This window comes from Hippichthys cyanospilos, chromosome 16 (assembly GCF_059441005.1).
Source record: "Hippichthys cyanospilos isolate Australia breed blue-spotted pipefish chromosome 16, RoL_Hcya_1.0, whole genome shotgun sequence".
NCBI lineage: Eukaryota > Metazoa > Chordata > Actinopteri > Syngnathiformes > Syngnathidae > Hippichthys > Hippichthys cyanospilos.
The window spans coordinates 4,557,208-4,573,349 of record NC_142384.1 but is presented as its reverse complement, the minus strand read 5'-3'; the positions used below and the strand labels follow the sequence as shown (position 1 = coordinate 4,573,349).

Here is a 16,142-nt window from a genome sequence, read left to right as displayed (position 1 = left end):
CATTCCAAGGTTTACCCTCAATCCATCCATGAAGGAGGCCTTTGTTATAATCACTGACCTCTGCGACACAATCAACAAACATCAGCCAGAGCCAACTTTGTCAAATATGGCCTGCGCGACTGTCATAGTCATAATAGTCATAGAGGAGCACGGTCTGCGCCTCATGTTTGATCAGCTTTCATCAGCAAAGCCTTAAAGTGTCCCTCATGTGTTTGTTCGCTGGCTGTCACCACGGCAACAAGAAAACGCAGCTGTTTGTGAGGGCTGGAGTGTTGCATCTGCTAAGGTCGCGAAAGTGATGTAGGGCACGCGACCATGCATGTGCGTGTGACGGCTCGAGAGCTTGGGAGGAGGATTAGCGGGTAACTGATGATGTCATTGATGTCTTCAATTTATGAACACACCTAAGATCTTTGGGCTATTGTTTGCTCCCATTTGGATACATTTCCCTGAAATCAACAGTCAGTGCTGGGTTTTTTTTTGTGTTTTTTTTTCACATATTTGCAATTGGAGCTTAAACAGCTCAAATGTCTCACACTGATTTTGCATTGCTTGTTCTATAGCAGCAGAGATTTCATCTCACTTCACAACAGCTTGCTATTTGACGGTAAATAAATCGTTAAACAAAAAAGCTTCAAAACTGTTTCACGCCATTCCAAGTTGAAATTTTACAGGCCAAAATAATGAAAAAATATCTGTCAAAAAATGTGCTTAGAATAATATAGGAGCGAAATAAGTAACTCAGTTACTTTGCTTTAAAATTCATAAAATAATATGTGTGTAATATTGTGTTTGTGGAATATACATGAAGCTGCAAAATCCTCACGTTTTTAATTCATTTTTTGGGGATGGCTATTTTGCCACTAGCTGTCTACTAAAAATGACATCACAGTGCTACAATCTAAGAGCCAATCACATGAAGAACCTCCCACCCCACCCAAAATAGGTGAACTGTGTTGGTCATTAAAACAACATAGGTTTGTCTTGGGAAAGTCTGTTTAGCTTAATGCTAATAACAATTTAAAACCCCATGGAGAGGCTAATGAATAGCTTTGTCGAACCAGTGTTACAGCATATTCCTAAAGAAGCCCAAATATCAACACATTCAGAATATATGACAATACTCACAGGCAAATGTCACTTATTTTCTGCAAAGCAAAAAATGTAAGCACAGCTGCATTGCATTTTTGGATCTTCATATTAGTATTGCCTATCTGTGTCGCCTATAATGAGCTTTTGTTTTCTTGTTTGATGACACGGTGTTTGTAATGTATAAACTGCTGCTCTCAAGTTAAAATGCTTTACAAAAAAATATTTTTCTCTCTCTCTACACTTGTGTATGACTGTGAGTGGGATTGGCAACCCACTCAGCTTGTTGTGTAACAAACCTGCTCCATTCAACCAAATTGAAACGTCCTTATATTATCACCTTATTTTGTAAAATCAAGAAGAAGAAAAAACAAAGCAAAGTAGTGGCTGAGATTACGGGATTTATCATCAGGTTGTGTCCTCTCCGCCGCCGGTGAAAGGTCCAGTCAGGTTTATCGAGCCGACGTATGCAAATGACAGTTTACATCACGCCTCACATGACTTTGCCCTTGGCAACTGCCAAAACACGCTCATCACCACATTAGGCACACCTGAAGTGTCTGGGGAGGGATCCAATTAAAAGGTGCAATGTGGTTATTAGTTGTTGTTTTTTATTTATTTTTTTTTCAATTTCAATGCACTACAAGGTAATGTGGAATTCAAGCAAAATGGGATTAACGCTATAATCCGACAAAGGCCGATTTCCTCACAGCAAATACATTTCATAACAATAAAAAACAGCAAAATCATAACCTCATGATTGCAATAATCCAAATTTGAACAATCGCTACCATGCAGCACGTATAGTTTGTCCCTGGTGCAAAAACAAGTTTCCAGTTAGGGATTTTATGTAAAAAAACAAACAAAGAAAACCACACAGAACCAATGGAGGAGATAATCATCACGGCAAATGGCAAGCTGTGAGCCTGCGATATGGTTGCTAAGAACCCACTGGGCAATCCAGCGACCCCCCGCCACTCACGCCGGCGCTCAAAGAGGAGGTCGAGGCGCGGCGCATCATCGTGTCCTGGTCCATCTGTGAGCACAGCAGAGTGGTTCAACCAAAGACGAAAGCCGAAATGTATTTATTTTCAAATGGCTCACCTTGGTCAGGCCTTTGGCGATCAGGGCCAGTTCGGTGGGCTGGTAGACGCAACTTCGCAGTTGGCCGTTATAAGCGCCGTATGGCGACACCGGCTTGGATGGTACTGATGGTAAACGACAATAGAAGGGAAATGGGTTTGAAGATAACAGGTGTCAAACTGCAGGTTGATTTGATCCACCACATCATTTTATGTGGCCCACAAAAGCAAAATGTGCACTGAAATTTAAGTACAGTGGACCCCCGGTTTACAACGTCCCTGCCTCACGTTTTTTTTTTCTTCTTTACGCCATTTCTTTGGCCTTACAACACATCCAACATGGCAGTCAGTGTGCGCGACACTTCCAACATGGGGGTCAGTGTGCACTCATACGTCTATACACGTGTCACCATTTACGTCACTACAATGCTGGTCTGCTATTGGTCGGTGTCATGACTCCTTAAGTTACTGGTCTACTATTGGTCAGCGTCACAAGGTCATGAAAATTCTGGTCTGCTATTGGTTGGCGCACGGGGTCACAAAGATGGCTGCCTAAAGACTTGATCTCATTTGAGAGTGCTTTCAATATGGTATTTATTGTACACTGTAGTGCTTAATTCAAACTTGAATAGGTTAGCCATGGGTCCCAAGATTGCTTGTAATGTTAGAGAAATAAGAAAATGATTTATAAGGAAACAAAGCTGGAGATAATCAAGAAATACGAAGAAAGCTAAGATAGCCTAGCTTAGGCTACCCATACTAGGAAATATGGCCTAAACAAGCTCGTCACGACGAATTCGCGTTACAATCCCAACCACGGAATGGATCAATCTCATAAACCGGGGGCCCACTGTAGTCATGTTATGAAAAACACCATACCATGCTGCACATACAAAAGCTTTTAATGTTCTCAAAAATCAACTGCGAGCAAACTTGCTAATAGCTCATTAAAATAAGAAGAATAAATCTAAGTCATGAAATAATACCTTTTGATGGCAGCTCCTCCATTGTGAAGGCTTTATTTTCCATGTAGACAGTCTGGTGGGGTGGCTCCGCCTCCTTATAAATGTTGTCAAACACCAAGGTCCTCGCCGGGTAGATATGGTCGCCATCATGCTGGGGCTCCGGGTCCAGGTCTTGCCGGGTCAGTAAGCAAATCTCCGGGACGGCGTACAGGAGAAGGAAAACCCAAGCGTTGGACACCACGGCCACCGCCAGGGTGGGATCGTCCCAGCTGGCGTCCCCCAGCGCTCGGTTCCCGCTAACATACATGGCGATCCAAGCCGCCCAGATAACCGCGGTGCAGAGGCCCGAGACCAGGATGAAAGCTCCGTCTCTGCGCCACCGCTCGCGTTTGTGCGTCAGGGAGGGCACGGCCATCAGCACGGCGGCGAGCAGCAGGACCATCACGTAGATCAGCGCCATGACAAAGTCCTGGTTGGCAAAGTCGCAGGCCGGCTCGGAAGCGTCCGCGCCGCTCGGCGGATTCCGGACCACGGTGATGAGGAGCCACTCCGTGTTGATGATGACCTCCACCAACCAGAGCGCCAGTGCTCCCAGGCAGAGCATCCAACTCCTGGGGCCCCGGCCCCGCCTCTGCAGCAGGACCAACCACAGCCCGTGCATCAGTAGGCACGCCAGGCACCCCGAGAACAGCACGCCAAAGAGGAACCTCCGAGCCGCGCAGCTGGTTGAGTAGCGGCCCACCACGAAGGCAAAGGCCAGACCAAAGAGGCCAAGGGTGAAAACCAGAACTCCGGCCTGCAGGGCCACCATGCCTTTCCTTTTCTTGTCCGTCACCAAGGGCAGGCAGGCCATGAGGATGACGAACAGGAAGAAAGCGGCGACCACGCCAAAGGCCGCCACGGCCTCCACCGCCACCCCCCACGCCACCGTCAGGTCACACAGGTTGTAGTAGATGGAGCCGATGCTGGGGCCGCATCCTTTGGGTGGACCTGTCAAGTCCATCCCTTTTTTTTGCGGGTAAGATGCTGCAAACATAAAACATCACCAGTCATTTATACGTTACGCCAGTGGATCTCAACCTTTTTTAATGATGTACCCCCATGTGAAATACGTATAAGTAATTCACCCCTCCCGGCCGGAAAAAAAGTAACAATACTATAACACAAATTAGCAATAATTTACCTCATGTTCCAATTAGTTTGCTCTTAATTTGAAAAGAAATACTACTGTCATTAAAAGCAATTACATTCAGTTTGCTAATGCAGTACCTGCACTAACCAAAATCCACAAAAATGAAATGAACTTTTATTTCCTTTTTTTAATGCTGTTTCTTTTGTTGAAAACCCCCATAAAATTTGTATTTTTTTGCTGGACCAACTCCAAAGGAGGAAGAATATCAAGGAAACTGCAATAGATTATAAATGGTTTTCAATAAAAATCCATATATCAGATTTTCAATTCGACATTTCAATGTGCCATTAGAAAATGCCATATTTTATATTATATCCGTCTTCAACGTTTTCCATACATTGTTATTTTCAATTCAGATTTTACTACTTGTTTAGTATAGGCTAGCGATACATCACAATGCATACAACTTGGTTGTTGATGCTTCCATTTATGCTGCCACAGACATTAGATCAAGTTCAGAATGTTTGTAATTAATTTGATTAATCTAAAAAGAAGCATACAAGTGCAGAATGATACATGTGAGTATATCATTGTTGATTTTTTTTCACACAAAATAAATCCAGTCCAAAACTTATTGACTAGAGCATCTCCCAGGCTGAATTAATATAAATATAAAGTAATGGTAATTGGCCCTTTTGGCATCCTACCTAAGCGGCTCCAACAGGTGATCTAGCAAGACGTTTGGCCCAAATGTCAGAATTCTTCTTATGTCGAGCCCTGGGCTCCTCAAGCGGATAATCCCGGCAAATTGCTGCTCGCTGACTCACTCTCCCGATGGAATGGTGCAGCAGTCCCCCAGTCCGCCCACTCCTTCCCAGCGGCTAGCGCACCATTGTGTCATGGGTCCGCCGCCGGCCCCGAGCAGCGCGTGTTCTGTCAACGGCAGCCGGCCCAATAAACCTTACTTGGCGATACCGCCGCCCTCTTGTTAAGCATCCCACCTCTCCTTTGTGGCTCACGGCTTTGCATATTCTGCGAGATTAGGAGTGGACCTGCTTATTTGTTCCAGGCGCCAAATGGGGGCCAAACAAAGAGGTCACTCACCTCCTTCTCAAGTGGGCCCTTTCCACTTGAGTTGGTCCTGAGCAACCGGGTCAGAACGCATCGTTGTCACGCACAGACTGAGGCTGATTAATGGCCTTTTATCATGAGCCTGATTGGATCACCTTTGTTTTGAGACTTCCTCTTTAAGATCTCAGCTAATATGCATCCATTAGGCATGCAACGTGTGGGTCAGTGTGCGCGTGTGTGTGTGTTTGTGTGTGTGTATATATATATATATATATATATATATATATATATATATATATATATATATATATATATATATATATATATATATATATATATATATATATATATATATATATATATATATATATATATATAGCGTTTTCTGTCTGTAACTGTTAACTTAGAGCGCCACCCGGTGGTAAAAATATCTGTTGTCCCTTGTTGAAAAACTAAATGGCATTACGTAACCAAATAGATGTGTTTTGGATTGATCAATTGAAAGGCAGGCCACTCAAGCACTATTAATAAAAGTATTTTAACCACCCCCCCAACTCGAAAAAAGACAAAGACATGTTCGTTTGTTGTCACAATATCAGACAGTTGCTGTAGCTTAACTACTTTGTAATGGCACCATACCCAAATAATTGAAATAATGAAATTAGAACATAGAACATACATGCAATGAATTTGTAAAATGAATTTTATTTACAGTAAAGTTATCATATCAATCATATCCATTCATCCACAATGTCCTACAAATAAAAAACAATCTTGAATATATAGGCTTATTTTAGAATCTCTATGTTAGTGTGTGTGTGTGTGTGCGTGTGTATAATATGTACATATGCAGTACAGTATATGTATATAGGGTGTAGATACATGAACTTGAAAAAAAAACATATACTGTATAAACGTAAGTACATGTTAAAACATATAATGAAGACAATTCATATCACATAACAAACAAATCGACATTTAAAAATTAAAGCTCTTAAAAAAAGTCTGACTTTAATAGTACTGTATCAAGTGTAGTCCAAATGCTGACATTAAAATGAACTCAGACAAATTCAAATGTTCTATATATATATATATATATATATATATATATTTTTTTTTTTTTTAGGAATTTGAGCATGGGCAAAATAAGTAATCCGTGTACAAAACGTGGATGTTGTTGTTCTTTTGCAGCCCTAGTTAGGTGGCGGTTTAGGGGGAAGGGGGCATATCCCCTCAAGGCCCAGTGCAGGATTAAGGTCACCCAGGACACCTTTTTTGGTCTGCAGTTGGCTGGCATTTTGCCTACACTAAAAGTCCTGTTTATACTGCTGGATGGAGCCCTCTGTGGTGCATCGATCTCTTAGTGGTCAATAAGCGAATTCAGCAGTTGACAAATTTGCCCGCTGTGCCCCTTATTTGTTTATTTTTTAGCATTGTGGTTCTCTCAATAAATTCTTAGCAGTATCCCATCACCAAGGATCAATGTGACCACAAGGCCATATGATTCACACTGGCAAAATTGAAGCCAGACAATCGATGAACACAAAATAGTTTTCCAATAAAAATGTTTAATCACAAAGTTCATAGAAAGCATATTTAACTTAGTTCAAGGATTGCAATGTTAAATTAGCCATCTAGCTAGCATTTGTCCTTCTTGCTGTCACTAGCTGTCTTCCTAGATCCCTAGGAATCTAGCTAGCTACCCATCCCTAGCGATCTAGCTAGCTAGCTATTTATCCTTAATGGTCAAGTTGGCTAGAAAACTATCCCTAGCTTTCTAGCTAGCTCGCTATCTAGCCTTAGCAATCTAGCTAGCTAGCTATTGATCCTTAACGGTCTAGTTAGCTGGAATGCTATCCCTAGCTGTCTAGCTAGCCATCCCTAGCAATCTAGCTAGCTATCTATTCATCCCTGCATCCCTGATGGTCTAGTTACATAGCTATTTATCGCTAGTAACTTAGCATTCTAGAGAGCTATATCTATGCATCTATATACTGCATATCTTTATCCAGTTAGCTAGCTAGCTAGCATTTCCTGGCAATCTAGCTACCTAGCTAGATATCCATTCCTAGCGATTTAGCTAACTGTTCATCTACCCCTTTACAGTCTTGCCAGTTATTCATTCCAAGCCATCTAACTTGCTATCAAGTTAAATAACTGTATCCCTAGTAATCTAGCTATTCGTTTACCTATATAGAAAGGAACCTCCAAACAGATTTTAAGATTCATGACCTGTGTAAAAACAGTTAAATGGAGGGGGAAAAGGTCAAATCCCAATTTTCATGGCAATATGAAGTTTTGATAAATATTCATGATAGCTGTGAAAACCTCCTGGGGTGGTAGAAGATGGCCTCATTTCTAGTGTCACTTCCATACGGACTGCATAGTCCACTCTTGATGCAGTTGTCTTCATTAAGGCCTCTCCAGCTCTCCTCTGGGAACCTGGCAGGTTATTCATAGCTACAACTCCGAGTTGGGATCGGACTCTTACAGTTTTATTTATTTATATTTTTGTATCACACTGCCCCTCTTGCCTCCCTCAGGGCTTTACCACAAGCCATTTCCATTGTAAAAGCCAGCACATTTGCATTCAGTTGGACTAATGGTTTGAGTGGTCGATGGCTCAAAGGAATCCAGTTACAGTATATCCAGTAATCAGACAAGAAATGAAATACTTCACCGTAAATCACCACCTAAATATTCCTCAGTTTCCTTGGAGATGCACAGCAAAATATGTCAATCACGGTAAACGACATCACAAAAATGTTACTGAAACCCGAGGTGACAGGAAGAAATCCTGATTGACACCATGGGTTACAATGAACCGTGTTTTGCGTGAATTGAAATGAGCAGACCCTGCGCACATCAAATTATCCTCTCGTTAGTTTGGTGAATGCTGGCATCAGAGAAGTAATTACTCTTTAAAAAAAAACACACGCACATAAATGGATTATGAACCTTGATTGACTGCCACTATCTGAGCAAATTACAGCCTTAATTGTATTTGGCAGATAGTCTCAGTGGTAGCCTGCTCTCATTAAAGCACTCAAATATCGAGATCAAAATATAATTTTTAAAAGTCCAGATATATTCAATGTTGCGTGTGCCATTAAAAGATGACTATCGATTGTTGATAGTGCCTCTAAGCCCTTTCCCCCCCAAAAAAAAAACATTAGACCCAGTCCTTAGCCGGCTATACTGATCGATGGCGTGTAGCATCCAAACGGGATGAATTCAAAATCAAAGCCGTCGCTATGGCAACGCCCCTGCCAGATTCCACCAATCAATGAAGTCGGCCTGGGTTTGCGAGATGCACCAGCCAGAGGCCGGCGTCCTACATAAAGCGTGCGGGACGGGCACACACGCACGCACACACACGCACTCACGAGGGGTTAACACACCTCTATGCTAACAACGGCGCATCCACAAAATGATGCCCTCGCGTGATCTAGGCTTGCTTTTCGGGGTCTCTTGGACCACCTGGCTCTTCTTCGGACACTTTATAGCAGTTACAGGAGGTAAGCGTTTTTTTAATTGTACTTAATTATGCTTTTTTTATTAAATATATCACATTCTGAATGGTGGGACATTGCTCCTTCTCAGTTCAGATTCTGCCATGATATGGCTAGTAGGGCAAGGCTCCAGTAGTCTGCCCCAAGGCGGATATCCATTCGACTCACGCCGCCCGCATCCAGGACACGCGAGTCCATTTGCTGGCTGGCTTTGTGCCGACCCAACAAAACACATTAAGGAGGCTAAAGAGAAAAAATAAATAAAATAAAGAGGCGACTTTTTATCGATTTTTCATTTTCCAAATGACCCCATGTTGTTCTCCTCTAGAAGTTCATCCTGAGGTTTGAAGTATTCTGGAGGGCTATATAGGTTGAATTCATGGAGGCTGTGGCAGAGCAGAGATATTTTTGGTTTGAGGAGTTGTAGTCGACTGCATAATAGATGTAAGGGTTTCTTTGATTCCAAATGTTATACCGTATTATACTGTGGGCTTAATAAGAAATGGAAACATTTCACATCGTCGTCAAATGGGGGTGTACATGAAGGCATTTAAGGGGGTATGTGGTGTTTTAACACATTTTCTGTAGGTGCCAGCAAATCTGGTTTAGTGTTTGCTTGTTTTTTTTTGGTTGTTTTTCTTATTCAGTGACAGGAACAGTACATTTTTCTTTTCGAATTAAGAGCAAAATAACTGGAACATGAATAAACTTACTCCGCATTAGTGCCACCAACTGAAATTAGTCTTCCAGTGCAAGAAAGCCAATGTTAACTGATGGATGGCTATTTTGGTGTGCTGCCACCATCTTGTGGCTGGGGTCTGAAGCACAAATTGTATTTATTTATTTCAACTTTGTACCTCAAGACATGAAATAATGAGGAGGAAAATGAACTGGAGTATAAATATTTGTGTGTATGTATGTTTTTTTTTTATTTATATACATATATGTATGTACATATGCATATATGTCTCTACATACACAAGTAGGTACTGTCTATACATATGAATACTGTCGATGTATGTGTTTACATATTATATGTACATATGAACGTAATATATAGTAAAATAATTTATAATATATATGAATCAAATAAATACATGGTGCCAGTGAATCCTGCCTTACAACTCGTGACAAAGCACATTGTGAAGTTTTGGAATGAGTCACCCTCTTTTTCTTTCCTTTCTTTGCTATTAAACCACGGGAGACTGTTCTCTTTTTAAATACACATTTGCCTTCATTTCTTTGTGAATAATTCATGAATCCTAATGACACAATTAAGGCACATGCAGAAGGCTGGTAATTGGATACTGAACCGATTAGGAGCGTTTTCCCCTCAGCGGAGGTTGCCACTCATCAGCATAAGTGAAAGTGATGCTAAATCAAGCTTACATTATACAATACTAGTCAATTTTTATCATTTAAAAATGTCCTTAATTATAGATGAATTGCTGAATATTGAATGGCATAGAACAAGTTCATCTTTATGGTGTGGATGATGCTTTAAGAACTGGAATGACCGTCACTTCAGTTAATAATTCTAAATGAGATTTAGTTGAAAGTGTTTCCAAACTGTGGACTGTACTAATAAATTAAGGTACATATTTTTGAACCATATTTGTGGAATTTGTTGTGCAGTTGAGGTCTTCTGGGTTTGAATTTTAAACCTTCATATGTAGAATTCCATTTTCCTGGGGCTTCTTCCCACGTTTCTAAAATTAAACTTAGCTCTTAACTTAAACTTAGCTTTTAACGACTATTTTGGCTCGATTTTTTATTTGTATTTGTTTTACTTGTTGACAACGATTGTCTTTGTGCTTTGATGAAGACTTATGAAACGTTGCCCCGAGCCAACTGGGTGTCTTTTTTTTTTGTCCTCCCAAAATTTGTTGCATCAACGTATTTGTTTTTATTTATTTATTTATTTATTTTTGGCGAAATGTGGGAAACACCCCAAGGTTTCAGATTAAATCTTCTTATCATCTTTGTGTCCCAGTAGTGCCAAAATTATAGTGAAAAAAGGATAGCTTTGAAGTCACAATGCCAAAAACTTAATAAAATACTCATCTTCGCCTTATGTGTCCACAGCTCCTCTGAAGCTAGACGGGCCCCCAGACATGGGGGCCACGGTTCTGAATCATTCCATGAGCCTGGTGCAGCGTATGGAGGGGCTGCTGGCAGCGGGCAACGGCAGCGACGTCACCCTCCGCGTGCTCACCGTCAACACGGACGAGGTGAAGGTCATCCAGGCCCACAGCCTGGTGCTCGCCATGCAGAGCGACGTCTTCGAGGAACTGCTGCTCGGCCGCAACGGCAGCGTCCTGGTGCTAAGGGAGGTACCTGACTGCGCCTCCGTCTTTGACAAATTCATCAGGTCAGTCATCTCTGTTTGTCTCTGCTTGTTGTGTCCATTTTGTCTTGGCAAGGCAGCAAAGTTAATGGCCAGAATGTCCTCAACTGAGGACAGCAGGACTAAGTAGCTTAACTCTTGAGTCCAAAGCTGTAGACCTAAACCAAATATCCACTACAATGGACATTTTGGCAATGTCTGTACCTCTGGATTATTTTGTTGCCACATAGCACTTTGAAAAACAAAAAGAAAACAATATTTTCCGCCCTATCCCGATCAACTGAAAATTTAAGTTATTTTGGCTTAGTTATATATTTTTTCAAGTGTTTAGCAAAAGGCAGATCTAAAATGGAGAGTAATAAGTAAATGAAGTACTAAAGTGATCAATTAATAAAATAATTACTTTACTAAATAATCAATTGATTTGTTCAAGTACAACAATATTGAGTACTCGTTAATTACCTATAATTAGGCCAAAGTAATCCAATCGTTTAATACTTCATCATTAAAGTACTGGATTACTTTAGTACTTTACTACATAATCAATTTAATTCATTCAATCCCAAAGTCATTTTTGTACTTTTTTTTTGAAGACTCCTGTTGTTCAATTCAATATTTATTTTCAACATAACACCGACACACTCTGATTGTTAGACTACTGTACCTAGATGACAGTAACACGCCTAATTGTGTATACTAGAGGAGAGTGCCCCCTGGTGTCTCGTAAACTGCAGATAAGTCACACTAAATGTTTTTTTCTCACTTTTTGTTGCGCTTGGGTTCTTTTGGCAGGTACTTGTACTGTGGCGATGTGTCTGTGCGTCTGGACCAAGCCATTTCCTTGCACAAGTTGGCCACCAAGTACCACGTGTGGAGCCTGCAGCAGGGCCTGACCCACTACATGACCCAACATTTGTCCAGCGACTCCCCCACGGGCCACGTGGTGGGCTGGTACCAATACGCCCTGCAGACGGGGGACTTAGCCCTGCGGGACAGCTGCCTGCAGTACCTGTCCTGGAACCTGTCTTCGGTCCTGCAGAGCCAGGAATGGGTGTCCATGAGCGAGGATCTGCTCCTCTCCTTGCTCCAGCGCTCAGACCTCATCCTGCAGACGGAGCTGGAGCTCTACGAAGCCCTGGAGGCGTGGGTGGAGCAGAACCGGCCGGAAGGCAAGACGGCGGAGATGGCGCTGAGGTTGGTCCGCTACGGCATGATCCCCCCGCAGTATCTCTTCCGTCTCCAGAAGGAATCGCCGCTCATGCAGAAGTACTACGAGTCTATCCGGGATCTCCTCTTCCTGGCCTTCCAGTTCCACTCGGCCTCGCCCGTCACTCTGGCCAAATATTTTGACGTCAACTGCAGCATTTTCACGCCGCGCAACTACCTGTCACCCGCCTGGGGCTCGCCGTGGATCATCAACAGCCCCACGCGGGACGACCGCAGCTTCAGCTTCCAGACGCAGCTGGGCCCCAGCGGCCACGATGCCGCCAAACGCGTGACGTGGAACTCGCTCTTCTCCCCCCGGTGGCTCCCCCTCAGCGCCAGGTCCGCCTACGCCGAGATGGGCGCCATGCAGCCCACCCGCACCGACGGGGGGCGGCCCAGGATCATCGTCACGCCCGCCACGTCCAGCCCGGATTTCGCCGGCGTGGGATTCCAGAAGACGCTCATCGTCATGGCCCGGCAGCAAGGCAAAGTGGTGGTGCGCCACGTCTACAACTTCCACCAGAGCACGGAGGAGGTGGGCGACTTCCTGGCTGGCGCCGACCTGCAGCGCCGCGTGTCCGAGTACCTCATCGATAGCTCCCTCTATCTGCACGTTGTCATAAAACCGCTCTACCATACCCTGCTTGTTGCCAAGAAATAGATTGCAGCACACTAGATACTCATATCGCAGCCCACACACTCACATGTACACACACGTGGGATTTCCCCATTGACATCTCATTGACATAATGCATTTACTAGTCCCTAACGCTAAAGCTTGGTTTATGCTTGACGCGTCAGCGAGCTCCTACGTGTAAAAATCACGTCATTTTCAGCCACCACGCCCCTCCGAGCAGGCCAGGTTTTCATTCATTTCAAGAATTTCTTCCGGAAAACACGGCGAACGAACTATTGCTTATGGAAATTTGCCGGTACAAACACCTGTATGATTCGGCTGAAGTAGACTACCATGACCTTAAACAACTCCTGGCGAGTACGCACACTGCAGAGAAATGAGGAGATTGTTAAATTAGTCTTGGGAAAATTTCGCTTGTTTGAATCTACTAGGATTCTCTACCTCTGCTGTAGTGTTGTTTGTATGCTGAATATGCCATTTACTGCCACCTATGGTATGGGAGAATATCGATTGACTGCGGGGAAAGCCGCAACGAGTATCAAGTGCTACAAAACGCGTGCCGGCGAGATTCCGCGCATCTCCTCCCCCCGCGCAGTGCGTTCACGCGTCAAACATAAACCATGCATCATCCTTACTATAACCTCAACCAAAATCTAATTCAAACCTATACTCTAAAAGCAAGAAAAAAGCTCTGAACTTGTGGGGTCCACCAAAACTGTCTCCACAAGTCCAAAAAGTCCCCACAAAGACCGTGATACCCAGAATTGGTACCCATTTTGTGAAAAACCAAGTGGGCGCGCACACACACACACACACACACACACACACACACACACATTTTTCATTATTTTTGCATTTATAGTCTTCCAATGATTTACCAAATAAGCATTTTCTAGGGTTTCATGCACTCAACAAAAATCAATGTACTCTGTGAGATAAAAACATCACATGTACTCAATATAAGGCAATACATCACAAGCAATTTTATCAAAATTCACTATGCTTGTTATCAAGTAAATATTAATTAAATGACACCTCTAATGATTAGCTTTGAAAAGAAATCAAAAGGGACAGAGTTAACTCATATTTGATTTGTGTGATTCAATTAATTAATTTTAATTAGTATGATTTAGAATGTTTATATATTTCCTATCACCTCAATTTAATGAGTTGATTCCTTTTTATTTTCTATTCAAGGCTACTGAATATATGGATAATTTTGAAGGGTCTCAATTAATAATAATATTGCTTGTAATCTGTTGTCTCATTTTAATTTAGTAGTTGTGATATTTTTTCTTACAATGCGCTGTATTTGTTCATGCAAAGTGTAGTTTAGATTTTTTTTCCTTGAATGTTTTTCTTTAATTCTTTGGAATTTGAATGTAACACCCTTGTATTTTTTTAGTTATTGCTAGTCAGGTATAGGTGTTTAGTGAAAGGGGATTTCAACGCCCCTAAGAAAAAAAAAATCTTCTCAATAATATTAGCTCTTTTTTTCCCAAATGAGTCATTGAGCAAATTTTTAAGGTGAAATTCCATAAATGTCCATTTTTATTTGTCTTGGTTGCATAGTTAGCAGTTCAGCTACCACAGGAAGTAAATAGAGTTAATTTTTAATGCTTTATGATATTTATATTAATTTTGAGAGCTAACACATTACATTTGACAGCTCTAAATCATACTTTGCTGCCGCCAAATTCTAAACACAGTATTTTGATTAATATTACTTTTATCAAGTCCATATTCCATAAAAGCAATATTAATAAACCTCAAATTCCATCCGCGTCACCTGACCAAACTGTAGTCCATGATTAGTAATTAGCTGAGCTCTAAACAACTCTGATGCCATTTTCAGTCAACAACAAATGACATAATGTCCACCTGAGATATATTAAAACCTGGTGGAGTTTGTTGCATTATTCATATTCCACATAAACATTTTTCATCAGAATGCTGTTTTTAAACTTGTGGATACTAATAGAACATATTATTGTCAAGCATTATTGGGGGTTGATTTCCTCTCTGATAGAATTAATATTTTGTTAGATGTTGATGGAGTTACAATGCCATTCTTAGCGTTTGTTTTTGTTCATTAGTTTCTGTTTATAATATTTAAGAATGTTACTACAGCTTTACTTTTTCCCCTCACTGATTTTGTGACATACGTTTTAGCAAGTTTGAAATGAAGCTCCATCCTTGAAAGACAGCTAAAAGACAAGATGAGTCAACACAATGGAGAAATAAAATGAGTATTGGCAAAAAAAAAAAGAAAAAATAGCAGTTATTACAAAAATTTGTGTTATTGTCAGAATAAATTGTTTTATGAAAATGGCAGTCATTTCTTATATTATGCGAAAAATTGACTGAGAATTGAGTAATATTTTAATTGAAATATTAACACTGTTATAATTTAGGTGAAAAGGTTATATGCAGTGAGAACTAGTACACACACTTACAAATTCAAATGTTTTAGGGGGAAAAAAAACCCATTGTTATATGATGGAAGTATTTTCACGAGTGGTAGTGTTCATTTTATCGCTTTAGTTAGAGTAGAAATAGTTGTTGTAGCATCAGTTGCTTAAATGAAGTATTTACTTGGTGCTGTAATTTACTAACAATAAAGTAATTTATTTACAGTAAGTTGTTGCATCCATTATTTCTGTCGCTGGTTGTTTTTGTTTCACAAATGCCTTTTATAGCAGTGGTTCTCAAAGTGGGGTCTGTGGACTGACTGTATAGGGACTGTTAAAAAATATAGATGATTAATAAAATAAATATAGATATACATTAGTGTGAATTTCATTTTTTTCTATTAATTTGTGCATGTTTTCATGACTGTTAGTTTGATCTATTAGACAGTTTTCTTTATTTTTAAAAATGTAATAATTTTGAAATATGTCAAATAGACCCACATAATCCATGTGATCATCAAAGAGCTTGATTATTTAGTCAATGAATATTTGGCAGCAACCTGTTTGGGGAAAATTGACACAATTAGTGATGAGGAAGCATGCAATTCGTGATATTTATATTGCAAACTTCAGTATTTTGTAAACTTGATGAAAAGGTAACGAATATGTGTGTTGTCAAATTGAATATGT

The 16,142-nt window shown here is 41.1% G+C and overlaps 2 protein-coding genes across 2 annotated transcripts; one reads left to right on the top strand and one right to left on the bottom strand.

Annotated features, from left to right (window-relative positions):
• Positions 1 to 1,689: 1,689 nt before the first annotated feature.
• Positions 1,690 to 5,282, bottom strand: gprc5c (G protein-coupled receptor, class C, group 5, member C). Its single transcript, XM_088437336.1, has 4 exons — positions 4,976 to 5,282; positions 3,158 to 4,162; positions 2,194 to 2,297; positions 1,690 to 2,125 (listed from the first exon to the last, which is right to left on the bottom strand). The coding sequence occupies exons 2-4, from the start codon at positions 4,137 to 4,139 to the stop codon at positions 2,030 to 2,032; spliced, it is 1,182 nt and encodes a 393-aa protein (XP_088293462.1). The 5' UTR covers positions 4,140 to 4,162; positions 4,976 to 5,282; the 3' UTR covers positions 1,690 to 2,029.
• A 3,432-nt stretch (positions 5,283 to 8,714) lies between these two features.
• LOC148410247 (BTB/POZ domain-containing protein 17-like) lies at positions 8,715 to 15,677 on the top strand. Its single transcript, XM_088437926.1, has 3 exons — positions 8,715 to 8,857; positions 10,937 to 11,222; positions 11,991 to 15,677. The coding sequence occupies exons 1-3, from the start codon at positions 8,770 to 8,772 to the stop codon at positions 13,063 to 13,065; spliced, it is 1,449 nt and encodes a 482-aa protein (XP_088294052.1). The 5' UTR covers positions 8,715 to 8,769; the 3' UTR covers positions 13,066 to 15,677.
• The last annotated feature ends 465 nt before the right edge of the window (positions 15,678 to 16,142 follow it).

Coding starts and splice junctions, on each gene's coding strand:
- gprc5c (XM_088437336.1), bottom strand. CDS start 4,139: ATGGACTTGACAGGTCCACCCAAAGGATGCGGCCCCAGCATCGGCTCC. Junction 2,298..3,157: donor GGAGGAGCTGCCATCAAAAG/GTATTATTTCAT, acceptor GTTTACCATCAG/TACCATCCAAGCCGGTGTCG. Junction 2,126..2,193: donor TCGCCAAAGGCCTGACCAAG/GTGAGCCATTTG, acceptor CTGTGCTCACAG/ATGGACCAGGACACGATGAT.
- LOC148410247 (XM_088437926.1), top strand. CDS start 8,770: ATGATGCCCTCGCGTGATCTAGGCTTGCTTTTCGGGGTCTCTTGGACC. Junction 8,858..10,936: donor CTTTATAGCAGTTACAGGAG/GTAAGCGTTTTT, acceptor ATGTGTCCACAG/CTCCTCTGAAGCTAGACGGG. Junction 11,223..11,990: donor GTCTTTGACAAATTCATCAG/GTCAGTCATCTC, acceptor TTCTTTTGGCAG/GTACTTGTACTGTGGCGATG.